The sequence below is a fragment of the Hyaena hyaena genome, unplaced genomic scaffold, assembly GCF_003009895.1.
Source record: "Hyaena hyaena isolate Hyena2069 unplaced genomic scaffold, ASM300989v1 scaffold_440, whole genome shotgun sequence".
In the NCBI taxonomy this organism is placed as follows: domain Eukaryota; kingdom Metazoa; phylum Chordata; class Mammalia; order Carnivora; family Hyaenidae; genus Hyaena; species Hyaena hyaena.
In genome coordinates this window covers 116,149-138,085 of record NW_024081072.1, presented here as the reverse complement: position 1 = coordinate 138,085, position 21,937 = coordinate 116,149, and the positions used below count along the sequence as shown (strand labels likewise).

The window sequence follows — 21,937 nt, the reverse complement described above, 5'->3', positions numbered from 1 at the left end:
ATGCCTAAAGGCTGGCAAAGGGGGAGTCACAGCCAGCTTGGGGAGGGGGGAGATTAGAGACCTGTCATGGCAGCACTCCAGAAACAAAGCCACAAAAAGCTGGATCAAACCAGACAGGCCCAAGACGAGAAAGGCCAGAAACCTTGACCAGGTAAGGGAGAAAAGGCACAGAAACCTGCTCCCCCACAAATCTCCTCCCCAAGTAATAAATATTCTGCCAGCTTTCGTTTGTGCTCACCTGAGTGTGTACTCTGACTTTCATAAACTTTCCTACTTGCACTGCTCAACTGTTGTGTCTGGTCTTGGATTCCTTCTTGTGATGAGACCAAGGGTCTATGGTGACATTCTGGAGACAGGCTGTGCAGAGGTCTCAGGGCCTTGGGAGAGACCCAATCCATCCAGCAGCAGCGTGAGTGGCCAGAGAGGCAGAGCCAGAGAGCCTGAGCCAGAGGCAAGTCTCTTTATAACCTAATATTGGAAATGACAATCTACCACTTCTATACATTCTATTTGTTAGAAGATAGTCAATAAATCCAGTTCGTGTTGAAGGGGAACAGATTACACAAGTGCATGAATGCCAAGAATGAGATCACTGGGGTCATCTCAGAAGCTGCCTAACACTAAATGAGGAATGAAATGTTTTTTTTTCTATTTAAAAATTTTTTAAAAATCTTTATTTATTGTTGAGAGGCAGAGTGCGAGCAGGGGAGGGGCAGAGAAAGAGGGAGACACAGAATCTGAAGCAAGCTCCGGGCTACAAGTTATCAGCACAGAGCCTAATGCGGGGCTCGAACCCACGAACCATGAGATCATGACTTGAGCCAAAGTCAGATGCTTAACCAACTGAGCCACCCAGGCTCCCCAAGGAACAAAATGTTTATATAATGCCAAAGTAGAACTCCATAGGCCTTCCTGTTATGATACACTGTGAATTTCACATTACCCACGAAGAAGCCTTGTCAAATGTGTTAACTAAATGTAATAAATTTTTAGACTTAGTATTACTTCACAGTACATTGAAGGGATGGATAAAGGTTACCAATAGCTTGATGAAGCAACTAGACAAACCTGGACGTAGGTCATTCTACAAAACAACCTTGTGGGGTTCTTTCAAAGGTCAACATCATAAGGGAAAAAAGGTTGGGGAATTAATCCAAACACTAAAGAGACATAACCAAATATAATGTATGAATCTTGATTGGATCCTGGACTGCGCAAAACTAACAGCTAAAAAGACATTTTGGGGATAACTGAAGAAATTTTAACGTGTGATAGATATTAAATATTATATAATCATTATCAATTATTATTACATAATCAAGTGTAATAAGAGAGTTAAGATTATAGGAGAATATCCTTATACTTAGGACAAGCCGAGATAGTTTGGCGTGGTGTTACAGGGTCTGCAACTGACTTTTAAATGGTCCAATAACCACAACAGGTATGTATATGTGTACAGGGAGAGAAAAAACAACCGTGGCAAAAGGGTAATAGTAGAACACTAGAATATATACTATTTGTTGCACTATTTTTTAAAAAGTATTTTAAAAACTTCTCCATATGCTTGAAAAATTTCACAATAAAAAACTGGGAAAACAATTTCACTGAAAAAAATTTCACCTCCTAATTGCATTGGTCTTAAAACTCTATTTTAGCTAGGCTTCCCCTCTGGGGAATGTCTAAAATAATAACACCTCTCTTTTGAACTCAAGAAACTTCCTGAGCACAACTACTAAATATATCATGCCACTCTGTATTAGAGTTGGTGGTTTATATTTTGGCTCTGTCATTCAACCGGAAGCTCTGTAAAGTAAGGACTAGGTTTTACATGTATTACCGCATAAAACCAGGCATAGAGATTTACTCACATTACACCACATCTGTTGATGCTCATAAATTAAGCCAAAGTTAAGCCTAATTAAACAACCTAAGAAATAAAAGCCAAGCATAGAGTTCACTTTAAATATTGGTGCGTAGTTTATACAATAGAGAATTTGTTCTGCTCTCAAAGAGCTCTACGATCATTGTTTTTGACTTATATTCTTCACAATATTTATTTTTTATATAAAAGTAGCAGTTTGGCTCAGTCAGTTAAGTGTCCAACTTTGGCTTTGGGTATGATCTCACGGTTTGTGGGTTTGAGCCCCGTGTTAGGCTCTGTGCTGACAGCTCAGAGCCTGGAACCTACTTCTGATTCTGTCTCCTTTTCTCTCTGCCCTAGTCTCGGTCGTACTCTGTGTCTTTCTCTCTCTCTCTCTCTCTCTCAAAAATAAACCAACATTAAAAAAAAAAATTAGTTTAAAAAAATAAAATAAAAAAATAAAAGTAGCAGTTTAAAGCCTAATTTTAACATGATTAATGAAAGGGGTTTACAAAGAAGTTTATAAATCTTATATCACTAAATTTTACCATGTGGTAAAATCTTGAAGTAATCGATTTGTTTAATTTATAGATGATTTAAAAAAAAAAAAGGCATGTATAGAGGGCCTGGGTGGCTCAGTGGCTAGGCATCCAAGTCTTGGTTCCAGTTCAGGTTATGATCCCATGGTCATGGGATCGATCCCCACATCAGGATCCACACTGAGCATGGAGCCTGTTTGAGATTCTTTCTCCCTTTCCCTCTGCCCCTCTCCCCGACTTGTGCGTGCTCTCTCTCTCAAACTAAAAAAAAAAAAACAATCATGTAAAGAGAACAAGTGATCTATACCACATAATCAATTCTCAATACTTTATTTCTCTTTTCAAAACTGCATACCTATTTTTTTATTTTTGTTTTTTGCAATGTTCATTGCATTCTTGTTCTCTACTTGAAGAGCAGGACTGTACTTTACATATTCCTAGGTCAAGAAATGTGACTTAATTCATTAAAAAATATATTTGTACGTACTGCGTAATTTTGGCTGCATTTTATGAACAGCTGCTTCTTGAGATAGGTCTGTTTCATTTATAGCACAATAAATAAAAATCAGCATTTATTTTGCTGATTTAAGGTTTCCATCCAAAAATTCAGTAATGGCTTCTTCGTCTGCTGAATAAAGTAGTCTTTGAATTAGCTGATCCAGACACTTCTCTCCACATAAAAATTCCTGGGAAAAGAGAGTTATTAAAAAACCTAATTAGTAGAAATCAGAGAAACAAAGCAAAGAATTAGATGTATATTTAATTTGTTTCTTCACAGTCCATATTTAATAGCAACAATGGATTACTAAAGTGGTTCTACAACATAATGAACACAACAGCTAACTTGCGAGGAGGATCCCGTTGCACTGGCTTTTAATGTAAAAAATGAATCCAAAAGGGTAAATGGGATTCTACTCTTTCTTCGTTTCCATTAGCATTTTGTTTACAAATGAACCTTCCAGAAGTTGGATCTTTCCAACAACTTGGGAGACAACAAAACAAAGGAGATCTGAACAGACTTGAAATTTACCACCTCTCTCTTTAAAATTTCTTTGCTTGACCTTCCTAACAGGGTTCTAGGGCTCAAACCATCTTTGGGAGGATGTCTGCCTTCTCCTTTTGTGCTCCAGAAAAAATAAGGCTTTTTACTCTTGTCCTGAAAATTCCACCCTTTTCATTCATAACACATTATTTCCCAAGGGCAAGGAAGACTGAAAGGCCTCCATCAATGCCCTCGGCACTTTGTTGCCACATTAACATGCACAGCCCTTGCCCTTCTCTACCTTGCCAAATCCTCTGGACCTCCCAGGACCATTTCAGCTCACACTTCTCATGCCAACCCTCAAATATAGAGTATATTTAATCCGTGAGTGGTTTCTACTAGTTCTGTTTTTACTTTTTTTTTTTTTTTTTAAATTTTTTAATGTTTTGTATTTATTTCTGGGGGGGGGGGAGACAGAGGGAGAGAGAGAGAGCAGGGGAGGGCAGAGAGAGAGGGTGACACAGAATCTGAAACAGGCTCCAGGGTCTGAGCTAGCTGTCAGCACAAGGCCCGATGCGGGGCTCGAACCCACGAACCATGAGATCATGACCTGAACCGAAGTTGGACGCTTAACCGACTGAGCCACCCAGGTGCCCCCTGTTTTTTCTTACATTGGAATTCTGGTGGTTTTAAAATCTAGAAGCACTGTGTAACCAAAAAAATATTTATGCCAAAATATTCAGGGGACAAGCGTCTTGAGGTCTGCCACTTGCTTTCACATGGTTCACCAGCAATACAGGAAGTAGATGAGGAAGAGAAGGCAAATGCAGCAATGTTAACAACTGCTGCATCTAGGTACAGGGTATGTACTGAACCAGCCTTTAATTCTTTTTTTTTTAATGTTTATTTTTCAGAGAGCGAGACAAAGAGAGAGACAGAGAGTGCGCAAGAGCGAGTGTGCGCAACCTGGGGAGGGGCAGAGTAAGAGAGAGAAGCAGGCTCCAGGCTCTGAGACGTGACACTGGGCTCGAGCCCACAGCTGTGAGATTATGAGCTGAGCCAAAGTCAGACGCCAACCGAATGAGCCACCCAGGTGCCCCCAGGTGCCCCCTTCAAACCAGCCTTTGAAGTGTATTTGAAAATTTCTAAATAAAAAGTTCAGAAAAATAAATGCTCTTATTTTTACCTCAAAATATGTCCAGTGGGTGAAAACTGTTCGGTCAGACCTCCCTGTAGTCTTCCCTAGAGTTCATCTCTACAAGTCACTAAAAAAATCACTAAGTACCTTTCCTGTGTTACAGAAGTTCTGCATAACAGAGCTGTTGGAAACAGTGAATTAACAGAGTCTTATATTTTAGAAATGTTCAAAATCTAGACATTGGCTTAATGGAACTATTTCAATGTCAGCATCTGGAACACAGAACATTTAAAGTTTTGATGTAAGCATGAACTAATCTTATTTTGGTCTTTCTTGAATCATCTTAAAGTTGAATTTTAGGTTAGGCATATACATTTGTCTCTCCAATTAAACTGTAGGGGAAAAGATGCCTTCCTATCTTTGCATTCCACAAAACACAGAATATATTAAACTTTAAATTAAACTTTGAAAGTAAAGCAAAAGCACTATGATGGATTCTTGAAATTAAAATTTAAACCATTGTGAGCATAAAATGGAAACTGCTTATAAAATTAGCATGCCCGGAACTCAAATTATCATTTGGAAATTATGTTAGAAGGATGATCCCTCTTAACTGATAATCACATTACATGTAGAGTTCAACTGGATTAACCAGAGTGCTAGACATACAAAGAGCAAGGATGAAGGCCTTGTGGTTCCTAACCTTCAGAAGTTTATAATCTAGTAACAGAGGGAGGTGAGGCACCATAATCAGCGCAAGAAATGAAGGAAGCACGTGAGGGTTGCAAGGTTAATTTTAAGAAGAAGGTGGTATCAGGAAGAGTTTAGGCAGGAAGAAAAAAATTTGCATTAGATCTTAAAAAAAGAATAGTATTTTTCTAAATAGAGACAGCAGAGCATTTCAGTCAAAAGGAGGATGAAGAAAGGCATGAAAACAAAATACAAGGTATTCAGGGCAAGGGAAAATTTTCAGTTTAAGGGGAATACAGGGCAAGAGATAGGCTGATGCTCAGGACTTTGCACAAGGACTTTGAGAAACAATAAAAACATAAAACAATATGTTATAGGGCAGTCTGTGCTTATTATCTAGATGAATGAAAATAAAAATAAAATCACCTACACCAGAACTCACACTAAGAATATGAGGTGATCTCACAGAACCCAAGGACAGGAATGTAAAGGCTACTGCCATGGCCCTGGGAATGAAGCCCAGGAATAAATGAATGTGGGGATTAATATCATCAAGATTCTTTCCATCCAGTTCTATTTTTGCTCCTTTCAATACATCAGCTTCATCTCTTACTGAACATTGCCTTCTCCTCAAGATTTGGAAATGTGGCTTCTAGCCTCTTGTAAATTTTACATATTTCAGCTTTAGCCAAGAAAGAGAATAACCCTCTTTGTCTCCAGTTTAAAAATGCTAGGAAGGAACCCATTGGTGGGGGCTTGTTCGGATTTCCTCCCCTAACAAACCAATTATTGTCTTTAATCTTGTAGGAGCAGAGCAGTTTCATCAAGAACTATGTAAATGGAGGGGCGCCTGGGTGGCTTAGTCGGTTGAGCGTCCGACTTTCGCTTAGGTCATGATCTCGCGGTTCGTGGGTTCGAGCCCCGCGTCAGGCTCTGTGCTGACTGCCAGCTCAGAGCCTGGAGCCTGTTTCAGTCTGTGACTCCCTCTCTCTCTGACCCTCCCCTGCTCACGCTGTCTCTCTCTATCTCTCCTAGAAATAAATAAAACATTAAAAAAAAAAATTATAAAAAAAAAAAGAACTATGTAAATGGAGGAAAAGTCAGGCTTTAAAATAAAGCAACAGAGCTGAGCTTAGCTAAATCCCACAGACACCCACTTTCTTTCCTCTCCGGTCCATCATTCTGTCCTGGGGCTACTGCCCTGGGTTAAGGCCCTTATCAGTTTTCCTGCCTCATCTGCAACTCTTACAGTTCCTACATTATTCACTTCTACTTGGCTCTTTACTGTCCTTCATACAGATTTTAATGCTTTACTATGTTTTTTTCATGACATTTCCAAACTTCCTCTTTTCACCAGTATGAGATGTTTTCTTTCTTTCCAATAGGTGGGTTCATCATTATGAAAGCATGCGAATATAATTTCCCTTACATTTCAGAGTCTGGCATGCTAGTTTAGTTAGTAAAAACATGTTAGTATTTAGGTGAAAGCCAGATATTTTATAACTATAACAGCTACTTAATTGCCTGTTTCAATTCTGAATACAAACTGAGGACCTTAGGGCTATTCTAAAATATATTATCTGTCCTAAGAATGCAGTCAACTCAGGGAAAAACATAACCACTACCAGAAAAACGACTGAAAGAGTATGGTGTAATTAGAACATATGGCAAAACATATTTGGTTATTACTGTGCATCTCCTGAGGAAAGAGAAGTTAGCAAATATTTTCTCCTTTTTGACAAGACTATTATGTTCCTATTTAAGACAGTCTTAAATTGCTAAGAAGACAGAGGAAGTGGCATAAGATACACAGACATTTCTAAATAATTTGAAAATACAGACATTTCCCCTTGTAAAATGAAGACTTTAATTTTGAGTACAGAATGGGACAGAATCAAATGAAAGAAGCCTTACGTATCACATGGCATCAAGGAAAAAGATGAGAATTTTCCATCACTTGCCTTTCGTACACACTCAATCCTTTAGGAGAACCGCTTCATTTTCCCCTTCATTGGAAGCAAACAGGGAATTTTCCTGTGCTTCATCATTGTCATGTATGTATGTGATACATGTATGTGTCACATACATGTGACATCATGTATGTCAGTGGTCCAGCCAATTGGGATTTAGTTAGGATAATGTTCAAATCATGATGAGAGGGTCTTTCCCCAACAGCAGAATTATAACTCCTGAATCTAATGAACAATAAAACATCATGGTAGGTAGAGCTCTAAGATGCCCCCTGGTGTACACAGCTTGCAGAATTCCCTCCCTTATGTCAAGACAGAAGCTGTGAATATGATGGAATATCACTCCAGTGATTAGGTGACTAATCAGCTGACCTTGAGTCATTCAAAAGAAATCTCACTGGCATGGGCCTGACCTAAGCAGCCTGAGCCCTTCCTGCAAAAGATTCAAGGTGGGATCGGGCAGAAGGAAGGGCCACAGAGCAAGCAACTGGACCTGAGAGCAGTGAACTCATTTCTGTTGTGCCCAGATTTTTAACCTATAGTAGCCATAAAGATAATAAACATTATTTTAAATCACCAAATCTGTGGTAAGTTTTTACACCGCAACAGGAAATTGATACAGTGTATATATGTACATTGAACAGACAAGTACACTGTGATGGTATCATAGCAAAGAATTTGGAGTTCAAAAGAATTGTTTGAAATTGGCATAAAGATTACATTTCTTACCATGAAACTAATACAAATGTCTGCAAATTTTAAGATACTATCTTAAACTGGCTTAATGATTTTAAATTACTTGGTAATATTTTAGACATAACTCTCTAGAATTTGAAAAGTTTTTCTTCGAAAAGTAAAGTACATAAAGCATATTCAGTAATGTTACCTTAATATCACGAACTTCATACGCTATCCTGTGGTCAGTGACTCTATCCTGGGTGAAATTATATGTCCGAATTCGCTCTGACTGGGCTCTTGTTCCCACCTGTGTCAATAATAAAAAGGCAATTCATATTTTAACTTTATAATTACCCTTATTATAATGGAAACATACTTGTAAGTGATTTTTCTATTATTAACAGTTTCAATTTTTTAAAAAAGTTAGATATACAAAGTGACCAACAAGGAACAAGAATGGGCAAAAACGTACTGTTTAAGACTACAGGTTTGTAAAGCTTAGTTATGGACGAAGAATGAATGTCTCTTTGGTACTTTAAACTTCAAATGTTTAAACCCAAATTATCTTTGCATCCCAATCAGTTCTTCCTCCTGGTTTCTATAAATGACACCACCATGTGCCCTTGGCTCCAAGTGGGAAACTCTGACATCCCGGAACTTAACGAACATTTCATGGGAGCTTTGACACAGGCTCGACGGGAGAAGCCATCTCCAATTCATTGTGTTCTCCACTTGCCCATTCCCATTGGTTTCAAGGGTCACCTGTTAACAACCTGCCCTTTCCATTTCTATCATTCAGTGACTTGTTATTTTCACCATCATTCTTTTAAAAATCTCCTGATTCTTCTTCGATTTCTCTGCTTACATTGTGTTGCCCTGCTTAGTCTGCTTAAAACAGTTTTCTGATAAATTTTCTTCTTTGGTTTCTTCTTGTCTCCTAAGCAGACACAACTGAACTCAGCATTCAAGGTACCTCATAATGTGGCCAACCTTCCCAACAGACATCATTTCTTAAAATTATGTGAACCACTACAATGCCACTTATTAAACCATATCAAAATTATGTGCATTTCTGTCGCTCAGCTAAAATATCATCTCAAGGGATGCCCTTACCAAATGCTCAACCATCCCCAACTTCCCAGCTAGGAACAACTGAAACAGGTGAACTTCCTCCTTTGAAACTCCTTACACCTGGAACCTTCTCCACAGCACACTACAGTCTGCCTTATGCTATGCTTATTTGTATTCTTTTTTTTTTTAATGTTTATTTATTTTTGAGAGAGAGTGTAAATGGGGGAGGAGCAGAGAGAGAGGAGATACAGAATTTGAAGTAGGCTCAGAGCTGTCAGCACAGAGCCTGATGCAGGGCTCGAACCCATGAACTGTGGGGTCATGACCTGAGCCAAAGCTGGACGCTTAACCAACTGAGCCACCCAGGCACCCCATGGTTATTTGTATTCTTCTTAATCTCACCTTCACTACCTCCTCAGCACAATACCCTCTCTCACTTACTTCCACTTTTTAAGACTAAAAAAAGACATTTCTATAACTTATTTTTTTCAAAAAAATTTTTTAATGTTCATTTATTTTTGAGAGAGAGGCAGAGCACAAGCAGGGGAGGGATAGAGAGAGAGAGGGAGAAAGAGAATCTGAAGTAGGTTCCAGGCTCTGAGCTGTCAGCACAGAGCCTGATGCGGGGCTCAAACCTACAAACCGTAAGATCATGACCTGAGCCAAAGTTGGACCAAATGAGCCACCCAGGCGCCCCTATAACTTATTTTCTTAACCCCTCAGGCAAATGATATGGAACTAAATTAAATATGGCTGACCATCAAGAGAATTTTTATTTTTTTATTTTTAGTTTTTTATTTTTATTTATTTATTTATTTTTAAATGTTTTATTTATTTCTAGGAGAGAGAGAGAGACAGTGTGAGCAGGGTAGAGTCAGAGAGAGAGGGAGTGACAGACTCTGAAACAGGCTTCAGGCTCTCAGCTGGCAGTCAGCACAGAGCTCGACGTGGGGCTCGAACCCACAAACCGCGAGATCATGACCTAAGCGAAAGTTGGACGCTTAACCGACTAAGCCACCCAGGCGCCCCAAGAGAATTTTTAAAAGTTAAAGATGCTAAAACCCAACCTCAGATATACTGAATCGCGGATTATGTAGATTTAGAATATTCCCTAGGCTGTCCATTCTGGAACCAGCCAAGTATGGAAGCTACCAATACCGTATTAATGCCCAGGATCCCACCCAAATCAATTATGTCAGAATCTTGTGGGGGGCGGTGGAGCTAAGGGATTTATAAAGCTCTTTAGGTGATAAACGGAGCCAGGGTTGAGAACCTGACATAATGCCTTCCATATAAAAGCTACTACATGTATTAGCTGAAGCAAAAACTTCTCTAAGCATTAGAAATATCTACTAAAAAAATTCACACAGATGGACAAGTTAATTGGAAGGCCTTTTCTGGCTCCCGAAGCCAGAAATTTCTGAAGACACACACACACACAATTTGTACCAGGCCAGTCTTGAATACTTATTTTAAAAATTACTGTGTGAACATTTGGTACTGAAATGCCAAATAGCAAGTAAATCCCAATGTCTTTTATTAATTCAAATGTCACTGAATTCATAGTGTTTACATTATCATTTACTTGCCAAGAAGCAATGGTTTGTTAATGAGCATTCCTATCTGCAAATGGACATACTCATCCTGAACCACAGTCTAAGATTACACTTCCATTTATCCCATGACTTTTATTATTTGGAAGTTAGCATGTGGGTATGGAAAGCTAGAAGGGCAAAAGTGTGACAAGACCAGGACACCCAGCTAGAAAGAATAATTCGTGTTTAAAGTTTATCTAATTCATTATCCTGAAAGTTTATCTAATTCATTATCCTTCCATATTTAGGGGAGCATACCTATACACAAATAATAAAGCACCAGCTATTCCACTTTCTCTTCCAACCTCTCTCAAAGATAAACTTTACCTTTTTTAGGATTTAAAATCCCACAATAATTTGTTTAGTGTTTATCTACATATCTGAATAAATAATATCAAACATTTATATGGTACAAAATTCAGAAAGTACAAAAGGTTTTATACAGTGGCCAATAAATCTTGTCTACCCCCACCCCACATCCCACCAGTAGCAATCACCATTACAGGTTTTTGCAGTGCCATCTACTTTTGATCCCACAGAGTTTTTTAAAAAGCATAGGTTTTTAAATAAAAAAATATGCAAATCTCCTAACTTCCAGAGACTTATTTTATCTTTTAACCTAATCTCCTCTCAAGATAGTCACGACACAAACACTGGAGGGAAAAAACTGGGAAATACTTTGGAGTTTACCCATATGTCACCTATTCATTTGTAAATCGACACATCCAAATTTAGCCATAATCTGTCAGTTATGCAATGAAATTATTGTGTATTTACAAACAGGCAAGTTTCTCTATGCCGTCAGATACTCCCATCTGATCCACAACAAACACTGTATTTTCTACATAAAATGATGACTTTTTGTGTAGAGGTGTTGTTATACCAAATAAATCTTACCTGTAGTTTTCTAGTACTTTGTTGCTGACATTTGTCTTTCTCAATAATCTGCTGGTAGAGTCTAGCTCTCAACACACGCAAAGCGATTTCTTTATTTTTTATCTGTGATCGTTCTTGTTGACATTCTACTACAAGTCCTGAAAAATAACAAGGATTAGAGGTAACCTGTAGCCTCCAGAAGCCAAACTAAGATAGACCTGAGATGTCACTTATACCTCAATAAAACTGGAAAAAATATATATTTTTAATTTAGAGAGAGAGTGTGAACGTAAGCAGGAGAGAGGGGCGGGAGGGGGATGGTGGTGAGAGAGAGAATCTTAAGCAGGCTCCATGCTCAGCACAGAGCCCGACACGGGACTTGATCCCATGACCCTGGGATCATGATCTGAGCCAAAATCAAGAGCTGGAAGCTCAACCAACTGAGCCACCCAGATGCCCTGAGGCAGGAACATTTTGAAAGGGAAAAGGTTAATCAGGAAAAGATCACAAAGTATTAAAAATATTTTAGACTCAGCATACTGCAGAAACTAGCAGTCGATGGCTATTTAGGTTCCGATATCTGAATGAGATACTTGAGAAAAATGGAAGCAGTAACATCTTTGTCCTGCAGCTCTGCCTCCCCACCCAGCTCACTCACACAGCAGCTCAGCAGAGCGAGCTGCTCTGTCCCCGTGCGGTGCTGCTCCAGCCTCTGTTTTAGTCCAGGAGCACTCAGCTTCTCCCCTGTAAGCCACAAATACACGCAGAGCTGCTGTTTTAAAAAGGACTCTCCACAACCCAAATGTCTGTCACTAGATGAATGGATAAAGAAGATGAGGGGAGTGTTTGTGAATATTCATTTACAAATGTGTGTGTGTGAATATTACTCAGCCATAAAAAAGAATTAAGAAAAAGAATGAAATCTTACCATTTGCAACAACATGGATCTAGAGGGCACAAATGGTAAGTGAACTGTCAGAGAAAGACATTTATCATATGATATCATTCATATGTGGAATTTAAGAAACTAAATAAAGGAAAAAAGAGGCACACACACAAAACAGACTCTTAAATATACAGAACAAAATGGTGGTTACCAGGGGGAAGTAGGTGAGGGGATGAGTGAAAGAAGTGAAGGGGATTAAGAGTACACTTATTGTGATGAGCACGGAGTAATGTATAAAATTGTTAAACTACTATATTATATACTTGTATAGTACAGTACTGTAAACATATTTTCTCTTATGATTTTTTTTAAATGTTTCATTTATTTTTGAGAGAGAGACAGAGACAGCATGAGCAGGGGAAGGTCAGAGAAAGAAGGAGACACAGAATCTGAAGACAGGCTCCAGGCTCTGAGCTGGCAGTCAGCACAGAGCCCAACATGGGGCTCGAACCCATGAACTGTGAGATCATGACCTGAGCCGAAATCGGACGCTTAACCGACTGAGCCACCCAGGCACCCCATCTTCCTTATGATTTTCTTAGTAACATCCTCTTTTCGCTAGCTTACTTTATTGTAAGAATGCAGTATATAATAGGTACGACACAAAATATGTGTCAAAACACAAAACATAATCACTGTTTGTGTTTTCAGTACAGTTTCTGGTCAACAGTAGGCTATTAGTAGTTAAATTTCTGGGGAGTCAAAAGTTACAGGTGTATTTTTGCCTGCAAGGGGTTGCATTCCTAATTTCCATGTTGTTCAAGGGTCAATAGTTTATAGAAACCAATGAAAAGAAACTATAAAACTCTTTATAAGGAATTCATAGTGAATGTTTTTCAGTTGTCCTGGCTCTAAAATCAGCTAATCCCACAGCTGATCATACATGTTTTGGTTAGCCACCTTCTGGATTTGGGTGGGTTTTGCCTGTTGTGTGGCCCAGTTACTAGACTGAATTTCGATCTGAAATAGTGACCCTTGATACTTCAAGACTGTGCTGTTCTTAACTTTGCAGGTACCATTCTGAAGGTATGTCTGATCCTGCTCTCAGGTACATTAGAGGTGTGCCACAAAAACCACAATCCATATTAGCTTAGGCCAGCTAAATTGATGCAGTGGTAACTATTTTGCTGGAGACTTAAAACATTTCTGTAAAATTCTACTCTTCAAAAACAAAACAAAATTCAAGCCTCCAAACTGTGTTTTCACCCTGTCTAAATAAGCTACAATCTTACAGCTAATAAATACTTTTACTAGGACACCTAGGTTTCACCTCTATTAGCTTATTCTTGACCTCTGTACAGTCACATGCAGCCATGTGTTTGGGCTGGGGCACTTGTCTGGAGCTGTCCTGAATCTGGTATTCTTTTTTCACCATCTAAAAGGACATGAAAATATTTATTTCAAGATGGCTAGATGTTCATAAGCTTCCCTTCGAATTCCTCTTCTTCTTAGCTGACCGGTAGTAAGTTTTACCTAAACATTGACACTATTCCGAGCCAGTGACGCAGGTCAGAACTTTGAGTTTAAAACTCATACTTACCAGCTCAGTGATTCCCAAAGAAATCACTTGATCTCATCTATACTATATAGATGAGTATTTAACCACAAGTACTCCCTTAGGAAGAAAGGACCTGGGTCCAGGGGAAGTATGCTGAGTAATAGAAGAGTTGTTGAAATAAGGAGCTGGGGTGATTAAAAACTGTGAAAGTGTTTTGGAGAAAAATAACTTTTAGGGGCACCTCAGTGGCTCAGTCGGTTGAGTGCCTGACTCTTAATTTCTGCACAGGTCATGATCCCAGGATTGTGGGATCAAGCCCCATTATCAGGCTACATGCTGTGAATGGAGTCTGCTTAAGATTCTCTCTCTCTCTGCCCCTCTCACCCACTCATGCTTTATCTTTCTAAAAGAAAATAAAAAACTTCTCTCAGTGTTGTTTGAATACTAAAAAAGATTCCAAAATTTCAAGTAGCAATGGTACCAAGTAGGTATTTAACGTATGTTCGCTAAATAACTACATTTATTATTTAAAAGATTTTCAATTATAAATGAGAATATACCATATTTTATTCTAAAATAGCTCATTAAAAAATTAACATCTCTGAAACTAAAATGCATCTTACACATTGACATATCATCACTTAATTGGTAGTGTTTTCTATGTTCATCCTAACAAAATCATGATGTTTTTCAACTGAATGGGTTCTTAGATTAGACGATATTATATACAATCAAAGGTTAAATAAAAACCCTGTAATCTTGGGGTACCTGGGTGGCTCAGTCGGTTAAGCATCTGACTTCGGTTCAGGTCATGATCTCACGGTTTGTGGGTTCAAGCCCCGTGTCGGGCTCTGTGCTGACAGCTAGCTCAGAGCCTGGAGCCTATTTCAGATTCTGTGTCTCCCTCTCTCTCTGACCCTCCCCCGCTCACGCTGTCTCTCTCTCTCTCTCTCTCTCAGAAATAAATAAAACATTAAAAAAAAAAAGAAAAGAAAAATCCTGTAATCTTAAAAAGGCAAAATGATTGGGGTGCCTGGGTGGCTCAGTCAGTTAAGCGTCTGACTTCGGTTTAGGTGATGATCTCGTGGTTTGTGGGTTCGAGCCCTGCGTTGGGCTCTGTGCTGACAGCCAGCTCAGAGCCTGGAGACTGTTTCAGATTCTGTGTCTCCCTCTCTCTTTGACCCTCCCCTGCTCACGCTGTCTCTCTGTCTCTCAGAAATAAATAAAACATTAAAAAAATGCAAAATGATGAAGGGGCACCTGGGTGGCTCAGTTGGATAAGCATCTGGCTTCAGCTCAGGTCATGATCTGGTGGTTTGTGGGTTCTGGTCCTGCATCGGGCTCTATGCTGAGAATTTGGAGCCTGGAGTCTGCTTCAGACTCTGTGTCTCCCTCTCTTTCAGTCCCTCCCTGACTTGTTCTCGGTCTCTATCTCTCTCAAAAATGAATAAACATTAAAAACAATTTTTTAGGGGTGCCTGGGTGGCTCAGTTGGTTAAGTGTCCAACTTCAGCTTATGATTTCACTGTTCCTGAGTTCCAATCCTGGGCCGGGCTCCATAGTGACAGCTCAGAGCCTGAAGCCTGTTTTAGATTCTGTGTCTCCCTCTCTGTCTCTCCCCCACCGTGCTCTGTCTCTCTCTCTCAAAAATAAACATTAAAAAATTTTAATTAAAAAATGCAAAATGATTTAAAAACTTAAATCTGATCTGGAATAATTAGGTATTATCCATAATCTACAATGATGAAGGAATACAGTGTAAGAATTACTGAGGCCCACTTTCACTCACTAACTAGTAAGAAACTAAAAAGCTTGCTTTAAAGCACAAAATATCAATTTGTCTTCATCTTGACTTGCTAAATTTTATATACACACACAGAAGTAACTTTTCCCTTAACAAACACTTAGCCATACCTGTATGGTACTACTCTTCTGAAGGTAAAAAAATGGAGTTACATAGAAGCAGCAGGTTAGAACAAAATGTGATTCTTCAGAGTCCATGCGCAGAGAAAAATGGAAGAATGACATATAGCTCTCACTTTCAAGTCTAGCAGGGACATGGTTCCCATTCTGAGTCATGGAGTAGAAAAGATAGAAGAAAGATGGAGTTTTCTTTGCAGTAGATGCTGAAATCACAGTCAACCTCAAAGTACACAGCAGACTCAAGAAATCACTTGCTCTTAACAACACGGACTCATAAAAGTTAGGAGGCTTTGTTATGCTTTGTCTAAGGGGAGGTTTAAGGGTAAACCTTAAGGCCTCTTTTCAATTTTTTTAAAACCTATTTTGAAGGAGAGAGAGAGAGAGAGAGCGCGCGCAAGTGGGGAAGGGTCTGAGAGGGAGGGAGACAGAATCTCAAGCAGGCTCCACACTGTCAATGCATAGCCTAATGTGGGGTCACTAACTGTGAGATCATGACCTAAGCTGAAGTCAAGAGCAGGACGCTTAACTGACCCAGCCACTCAGGTGCCCCAGGCCTCTCTTAAATCAAGGAACCAGATCTAAGTAGCTAAAAAATAATTTGGCTCAAGGTAAGTTTGGCAACAAACTGTTGGTAACTTTTTGTAAAGTCAGTATCTTATAGCTACACAAAGTGTATGTTTTAAAAATATTTTGGTTCATTTTTGTCAGAATTTTTTATCACTTCTACCTGGCTTTCTCTCATTTAAAATTTTCAGCGTACAGTCATTATTACTGATCTGTAAGTGACATCTGGTTTTAAGACAGCTTCCTCTTTTAAAAATCATACTAAAACAACAAGAACAAGAAACAGAAACACAAAATAAAAACATGATGCATGTAGCCCCAAACACAATATATAAAGACAGAAAGCACGTGAAGAATGGTAAATGACCTAGCTATGGCAGGGGGAGGTGAACATAACTCCTTGTAGAGAGCTGACTCAGTAACACGCCTATTTACCCTGCTCAGTGCAAGAAAGCCTGTAGAATTGAGGCACCACGTACTTCGAAGGTTGTTCGCTAAAAAGAAAAAGTCTTGAAGTAGATCTTTAAGGCCCCTCCCTCAATCCGTAGGAAGCATTAGGTATATAGTCTTTGGGGAATTAAATAAGGGAAGTTTCAGACTTGAGACTTGGGACAGAAAGTATGAGACATGGGACTGAAAATAAGAGGATCAAATAAGTTTGCTTACTGAACAGTGAGACCTTGACCTTACTTGACACGTACTAGTGGGTAAGTGGCATCCAAGCACCCAGAGCTTTTAGAGCCTCCCTCTAGTATGTGTATATATACAGTAAAGAATTCCTAGACATTTCCAACAAGAAACTAAGAATGAAACAGAAAAAACAAACTTAAAGGAAAACAGTGACATTGCAGGAAGCAAAAGAACTTCAGGGAAACTAAAATTAGTATCTTTGAACAATAAAAAAAGAAAAATGCATCAATGACAACAACAGAGTGCTATCAAAACAGGAAACTCTGCGAATTAAAGAGCTCATGAAAATTTTTAAAAAAGAAAAAATTTGGGGGTGCCTGGGTGGCTCAGTCAGTTAAGCGTCAGACTTCAGCTCAGGTCATGATCTCACGGTTCGTGGGTTCGAGCCCCGCATCAGGCTCTGTGCTGACAGCTGAGAGCCTGGAGCCTGTTTCAGATTCTGTGTCTCCCTCTCTCTGCCCCTCCCCCAGTCATGCTCTGTCTCTCTCTGTCTCAAAAATAAACTATAAAATAAAAGAACAAATTTTTTAAATTCAGTAAAAGTGTTGGGAAAAAAACCTTAAACACAAAGTACTAGACAATATGAGAGAAAAAAAGAAGACAAATAATAAATTCAAGAGGTCTAACACCGGAGGAACAGAAATTCCAGGAAGAACAAAGAAAACAGTAAATAAGAACTTACTGAAAAAAAAATATTTTTTAATGTTTTATTTATTTCTGAGAGAGAGAGAGAGAGAGACAGAGTGAGCAGGGGAGGGTCAGAGAGAGAGGGAGACACAGAATCTGAAACAGGCTCCAGGCTCTGAGCTGGCTCAGCCCGATGGGGGGCTCGAACCCACAAACCGTGAGATCATACCTGAGCTGAAGTCGGACGCTTAACCAACTGAGCCACCCAGGCGCCCCTGAAGAAAATATTTTGAAACTGAAGGGCATGAGTCTCCAAATTGAAAACAACAATGAATGATAAAAGTCTTAAGTACTGAGTGGAAATTATTTCCAATCAAGTATTCATGATCAATCAAGTGTGAGCTTGGAATAAAGCTATTTTCAGATGTACAAAGTCTCAAAACATGTCTGTCTCATGCATCTTTTCCTAGGAAACCACTTGAAGGAGGGCTTCACTAAAATGAGGGAGTAAGCTAAGAGAGATGAGATGGGATCCAAGAAACAGGAGGCTCCAACACAGAACGGACATGAGGCGAATCCCCGGACCGCCAGTGTCTGGAACACCCCCTGTGCTGAAGCCTTGGAGAGCAGCTCGTCCAGACTAGAGCAGGATAATGCAGGGCCCTATCTGGGGTGTTGCCAAAACACATTGGCCTTGCAGAAAGTCTGGTAAATTTCATTTTATAGAGCCTTTGGAAGATCAAGGAAGACTTAAGAGTCAAAGAAAGCTAAGCAAGTGTAAAAACAATGAGGTAATTATTAACTCTAGGAAATGAAATCACAGTATAGGCCTCCCCTGCTATCAGAAAGTAGGATATTCCTATGAAACCTTTCATAGGCTGAAATGGTGTAAGGTGAAGAACAATTACCATTAAGTTACATGGGAAATTTGTTGAGCATTCCCAGACCTAAAAAGTAACCTCTGTTAAAACACATCTTGCTGACAGACAGACAAAATAAATTGAGATAAAGCCCAGATGCTCAGAGACAGAGTTCAAAGCTGTGGTAGGCTGATGCTGAGGTGCTGCGTGTAGTTCCTGGGGAAGGAGCTTGGTGGGGCCACTCTCCCTGCTCAGAGTACGTGAAGAAGCTACAACAGCTGGCTGCAAAATAAATGCAGGACACTATTTTCTCTTTTCACCTTTTTTTTTGGTAAAAGGGAAAATCCTCTTTGGATTTTGCTGGTTGATGAAAACAGGGATAATATAGGTCATTCATCAAAGCGAAGTGGCTTAATGTCAATTTTTGAAAAGTGGGGGGATATTTGTATGCTATGTGGCTAGCAGTGAACACGATTTACTCACTACATGTATGAGAGCAGTGATGATTAACTTTACCAAAATATAAATATATGAGGAAGAATAAAAGAGGACATTATAAGAGAGCTCAAATCTTCATCTACTACATTAAGAAGTCAATATGTAATCTTGTAGCTAATCAATCAGAAGAAGCACGATCTTTTGGGGCACCTGGGTGGCTCAGTCAGTTAAGTATCTGATTGGGATCAGATCGCGATCTCACGGTTTGTGAGTTCCAGCCCCATGTTGGGCTCTGCACTGACAGTGTGAAGGCTGCTTTGTATCCTCTGTCTCCCTTTCTCTCTGCCTCTCCCGTGTGTGTGCACTCTCTCTCTCTCAAAAATAAAATAAACACACACACAGACACAGAGAAGAAGAGCACAATCTATTATTTAGAAATTAATTTGAAGTAATTACCAGAAAAAATAGCTAAGAGTTTAAATTGGTTGCCTGTGGGTAATGGGACTTCAGGGTCAAGGAAGGAGGGGGAGGGAGGGGGAGAAAAAAGAGGTCCAAGTAGCTGCTGTTTTTTGTTATAGGATGTTACCACTGGCTTTTAAAACTTATAATATAAAATATGAAAATTAATTTTAAAAAGGAAAGAAATTTTAGAGCCTTCTGGGTGGCTCAGTCGGTTAAGCATCTGACTCTTGATTTCAGCTCAGGTCATTATCTCATGACTGGTGAGCTTGAGCCCCATGTCGGGCCCTGTGCTGACAGCACAATGTCTGCTGGGGATTCTCTCTCTCCCTCTCTCTGCCCCTCCACTGTGCTCTGTCTCTCTGAAAATAAATAAATAAGCATTTTAAAAATTTAAAAAAATATATAAAAACATAAAAAGAAACTTTAAAAGCTTAAAAGAAGTTTAAAATTTGAAAGATTATAGAAATATTTGAAATCACATCAGGGACTGCAAAACGACCTCATAGTATACCAAAATTACCAATATTCAAAATAACAGCATTAATGAAACACAGCCCAATGGAGCCAGCAGTCAATTTACAAAGTGACTTGTAGACCTATTACAGTGGCATGTCCAATAGTGCTTTCCTGTTTAGTTTTAGGCTGGGGCATCTCTGGTTGCTCACCACTGTCCAGAATACCTGGCGGCTTCTCTCAGCAGGTCCACTCACTGTCTGTATCCTTTGAGGGAAGTACCTTTACCAAACAGATGTGGAATAGGGAGGAGAGGAGTTAAAATGGCAGAGTAGTAGAGGGACACTATGGTTGCTTCGTCCCTCAACACAGCCACATAAATATCCTATCATTCTGAACACTTAAGAAATTGATCTGAGGACTGGGAACAAACTGCACATGTAGAGGGAGAAAAACAGCCACCTTGTAGAAGGCAGAAGCTGCAGAGTTGACTGGAAGGAGAAGAGAACTGCAGGTGTTGTGGAGGAGAGGAAGCCCTGATCATGGAGAAAGGAGCAAAAGAGAAAGAGAGAAAAAAACATGCAGGAAATTGCACAAGAAAAACTCTTCTCCAAAACCAATGACTGGGAAAAGGAGAGGAGCTGACTACTGCAAGTTTGTTAAGCAGTGGAACTCAAAATCTGAAGTTTTAGAAGTTTGGGTCACTGCTGGGGTCGTGCTCAGTGGACTCAATGGTACTCATGTGGGGAAAGAGGGCAGCAGTCTGGAAGCAGACAGTGTGGTCTGAGGATCCCCTTGGGGAGAAACAGTTTCCCTTTGTGGAGTGCATTTGGTCGAGGTGGCATGGACCTTCTGGGGACAAAAGAACTGGCAAGTGCCAAGATGGTGTCCTGTTCATTAGCATAGGACCAGAGACACCTGCTGAGGGCAGCAAACCTTGGTGCCGGCTTTCTGATCCACTTTACCATAAACTCCCAATCACTGTGCGGTTGAACGACTGCTTTTCAGGGACAAACTAGCATGAGCCACGGTCCAGCAAGACGCTCCCCCAAAGGATCAGCGCTGGTCCATGCTGTGCCGAGTCCCTAAAATTTGGAGCTCTGAAACCCAACCATGTGCCTGAGACAAAACACAGGAGTCTGTGCCTCCCGGCAGGCAGAAAGCTTGGACACAGAGTGAAGGCAGGGATGGGGATGGAAGCTGGGGACACTGGGGACACTGAAAAAGGGAGACTGCTCACTCTTCTGTGAGGCTTCCTGAAGAGTGGTAGGCTTGAATTCCCTGCTCAAGGGAAAAGAGAGTGGTGGTGATGGCATTATCTCCTCCCCATCAGCTCAGACCAACTTCAGTGAGCAACACAAGGCCCCCAGTGAAGGCTGGAGCTGTTTACACCAAGTCCTACCCCCCTGCGCCCTGCAGGTGCATCTTTCCTAGGCAAGTCCTCCTGAAAACCAGTGCAGCAGGATCCTCCCTCAGAAGACCAGCACCAAGTACACTGAGCATATAGTGCTGCAAAGCTTCAGTTCTAGTGGAAATAGGATCTAGCCCTTTTTAACAAGCAGACTGAAATCTATCTAGCTCAAACCTGCCACACAGTGGACAGGGTCTGAACACTCCCCACTGCAGGCAAGGAGAAACTCTGCAAAGTACTGACTTGAGGGAAAGAGCAGCTAAAACACAACAACAGAGTGCACAGTGTGCAACACTTACCAGGCCCAAGACAGTATAGGACCTCTTCTCACTATAGCAATTACTCTCAAGAGCAGGAATATAATAGGCTTTCTTCACATACACACACACAAACAGTGACCTAGACAAAATGATAAGACATAGGAATTCACCCCAATAGAAAGAACAGGAAAGGGGCACCTGGGTGGCTCAGCTAGCTGAGTGTCCAACTTTAGCTTGAGTCATGACCTCATGGTTTGTGAGTTTGACCCCATGTCAGGCTCTGTGCTGACAAAGTTCAGAGCCTGGAGCCTACTTCATATTCTCTATCTCCCTCTCTCTCTGCCCTTCCCCTGCTCATGCTCTGTCTCTGTCTCTCAAAAATAAAAAAAAGTTAAGAAAAAAAAA

At 40.1% G+C, this 21,937-nt stretch overlaps 1 protein-coding gene across 6 annotated transcripts in view; it reads right to left on the bottom strand.

Annotated features, from left to right (window-relative positions):
• Nucleotides 1-203: 203 nt before the first annotated feature.
• MTRF1 (mitochondrial translation release factor 1) overlaps nucleotides 204-21,937 on the bottom strand; it is a 68,711-nt gene continuing 46,977 nt past the window's right edge. For 5 of the 6 annotated variants that reach the window (XR_005531931.1, XR_005531932.1, XR_005531934.1 and 2 more), the window contains 4 exons: nucleotides 11,422-11,558; nucleotides 8,067-8,165; nucleotides 2,888-3,086; nucleotides 204-468 (listed from right to left, as the gene is read on the bottom strand). Coding sequence is in view for 1 of the 6 variants with exons in the window: in XM_039253151.1 (XP_039109082.1) it covers nucleotides 2,973-3,086; nucleotides 8,067-8,165; nucleotides 11,422-11,558 (350 nt within the window). In the remaining 5 variants the exon portion in view is untranslated. Of the gene's footprint in view, nucleotides 469-2,741; nucleotides 3,087-8,066; nucleotides 8,166-11,421; nucleotides 11,559-21,937 lie in introns of those variants that run through there. The other variant, XM_039253151.1, reaches the window with a different exon arrangement.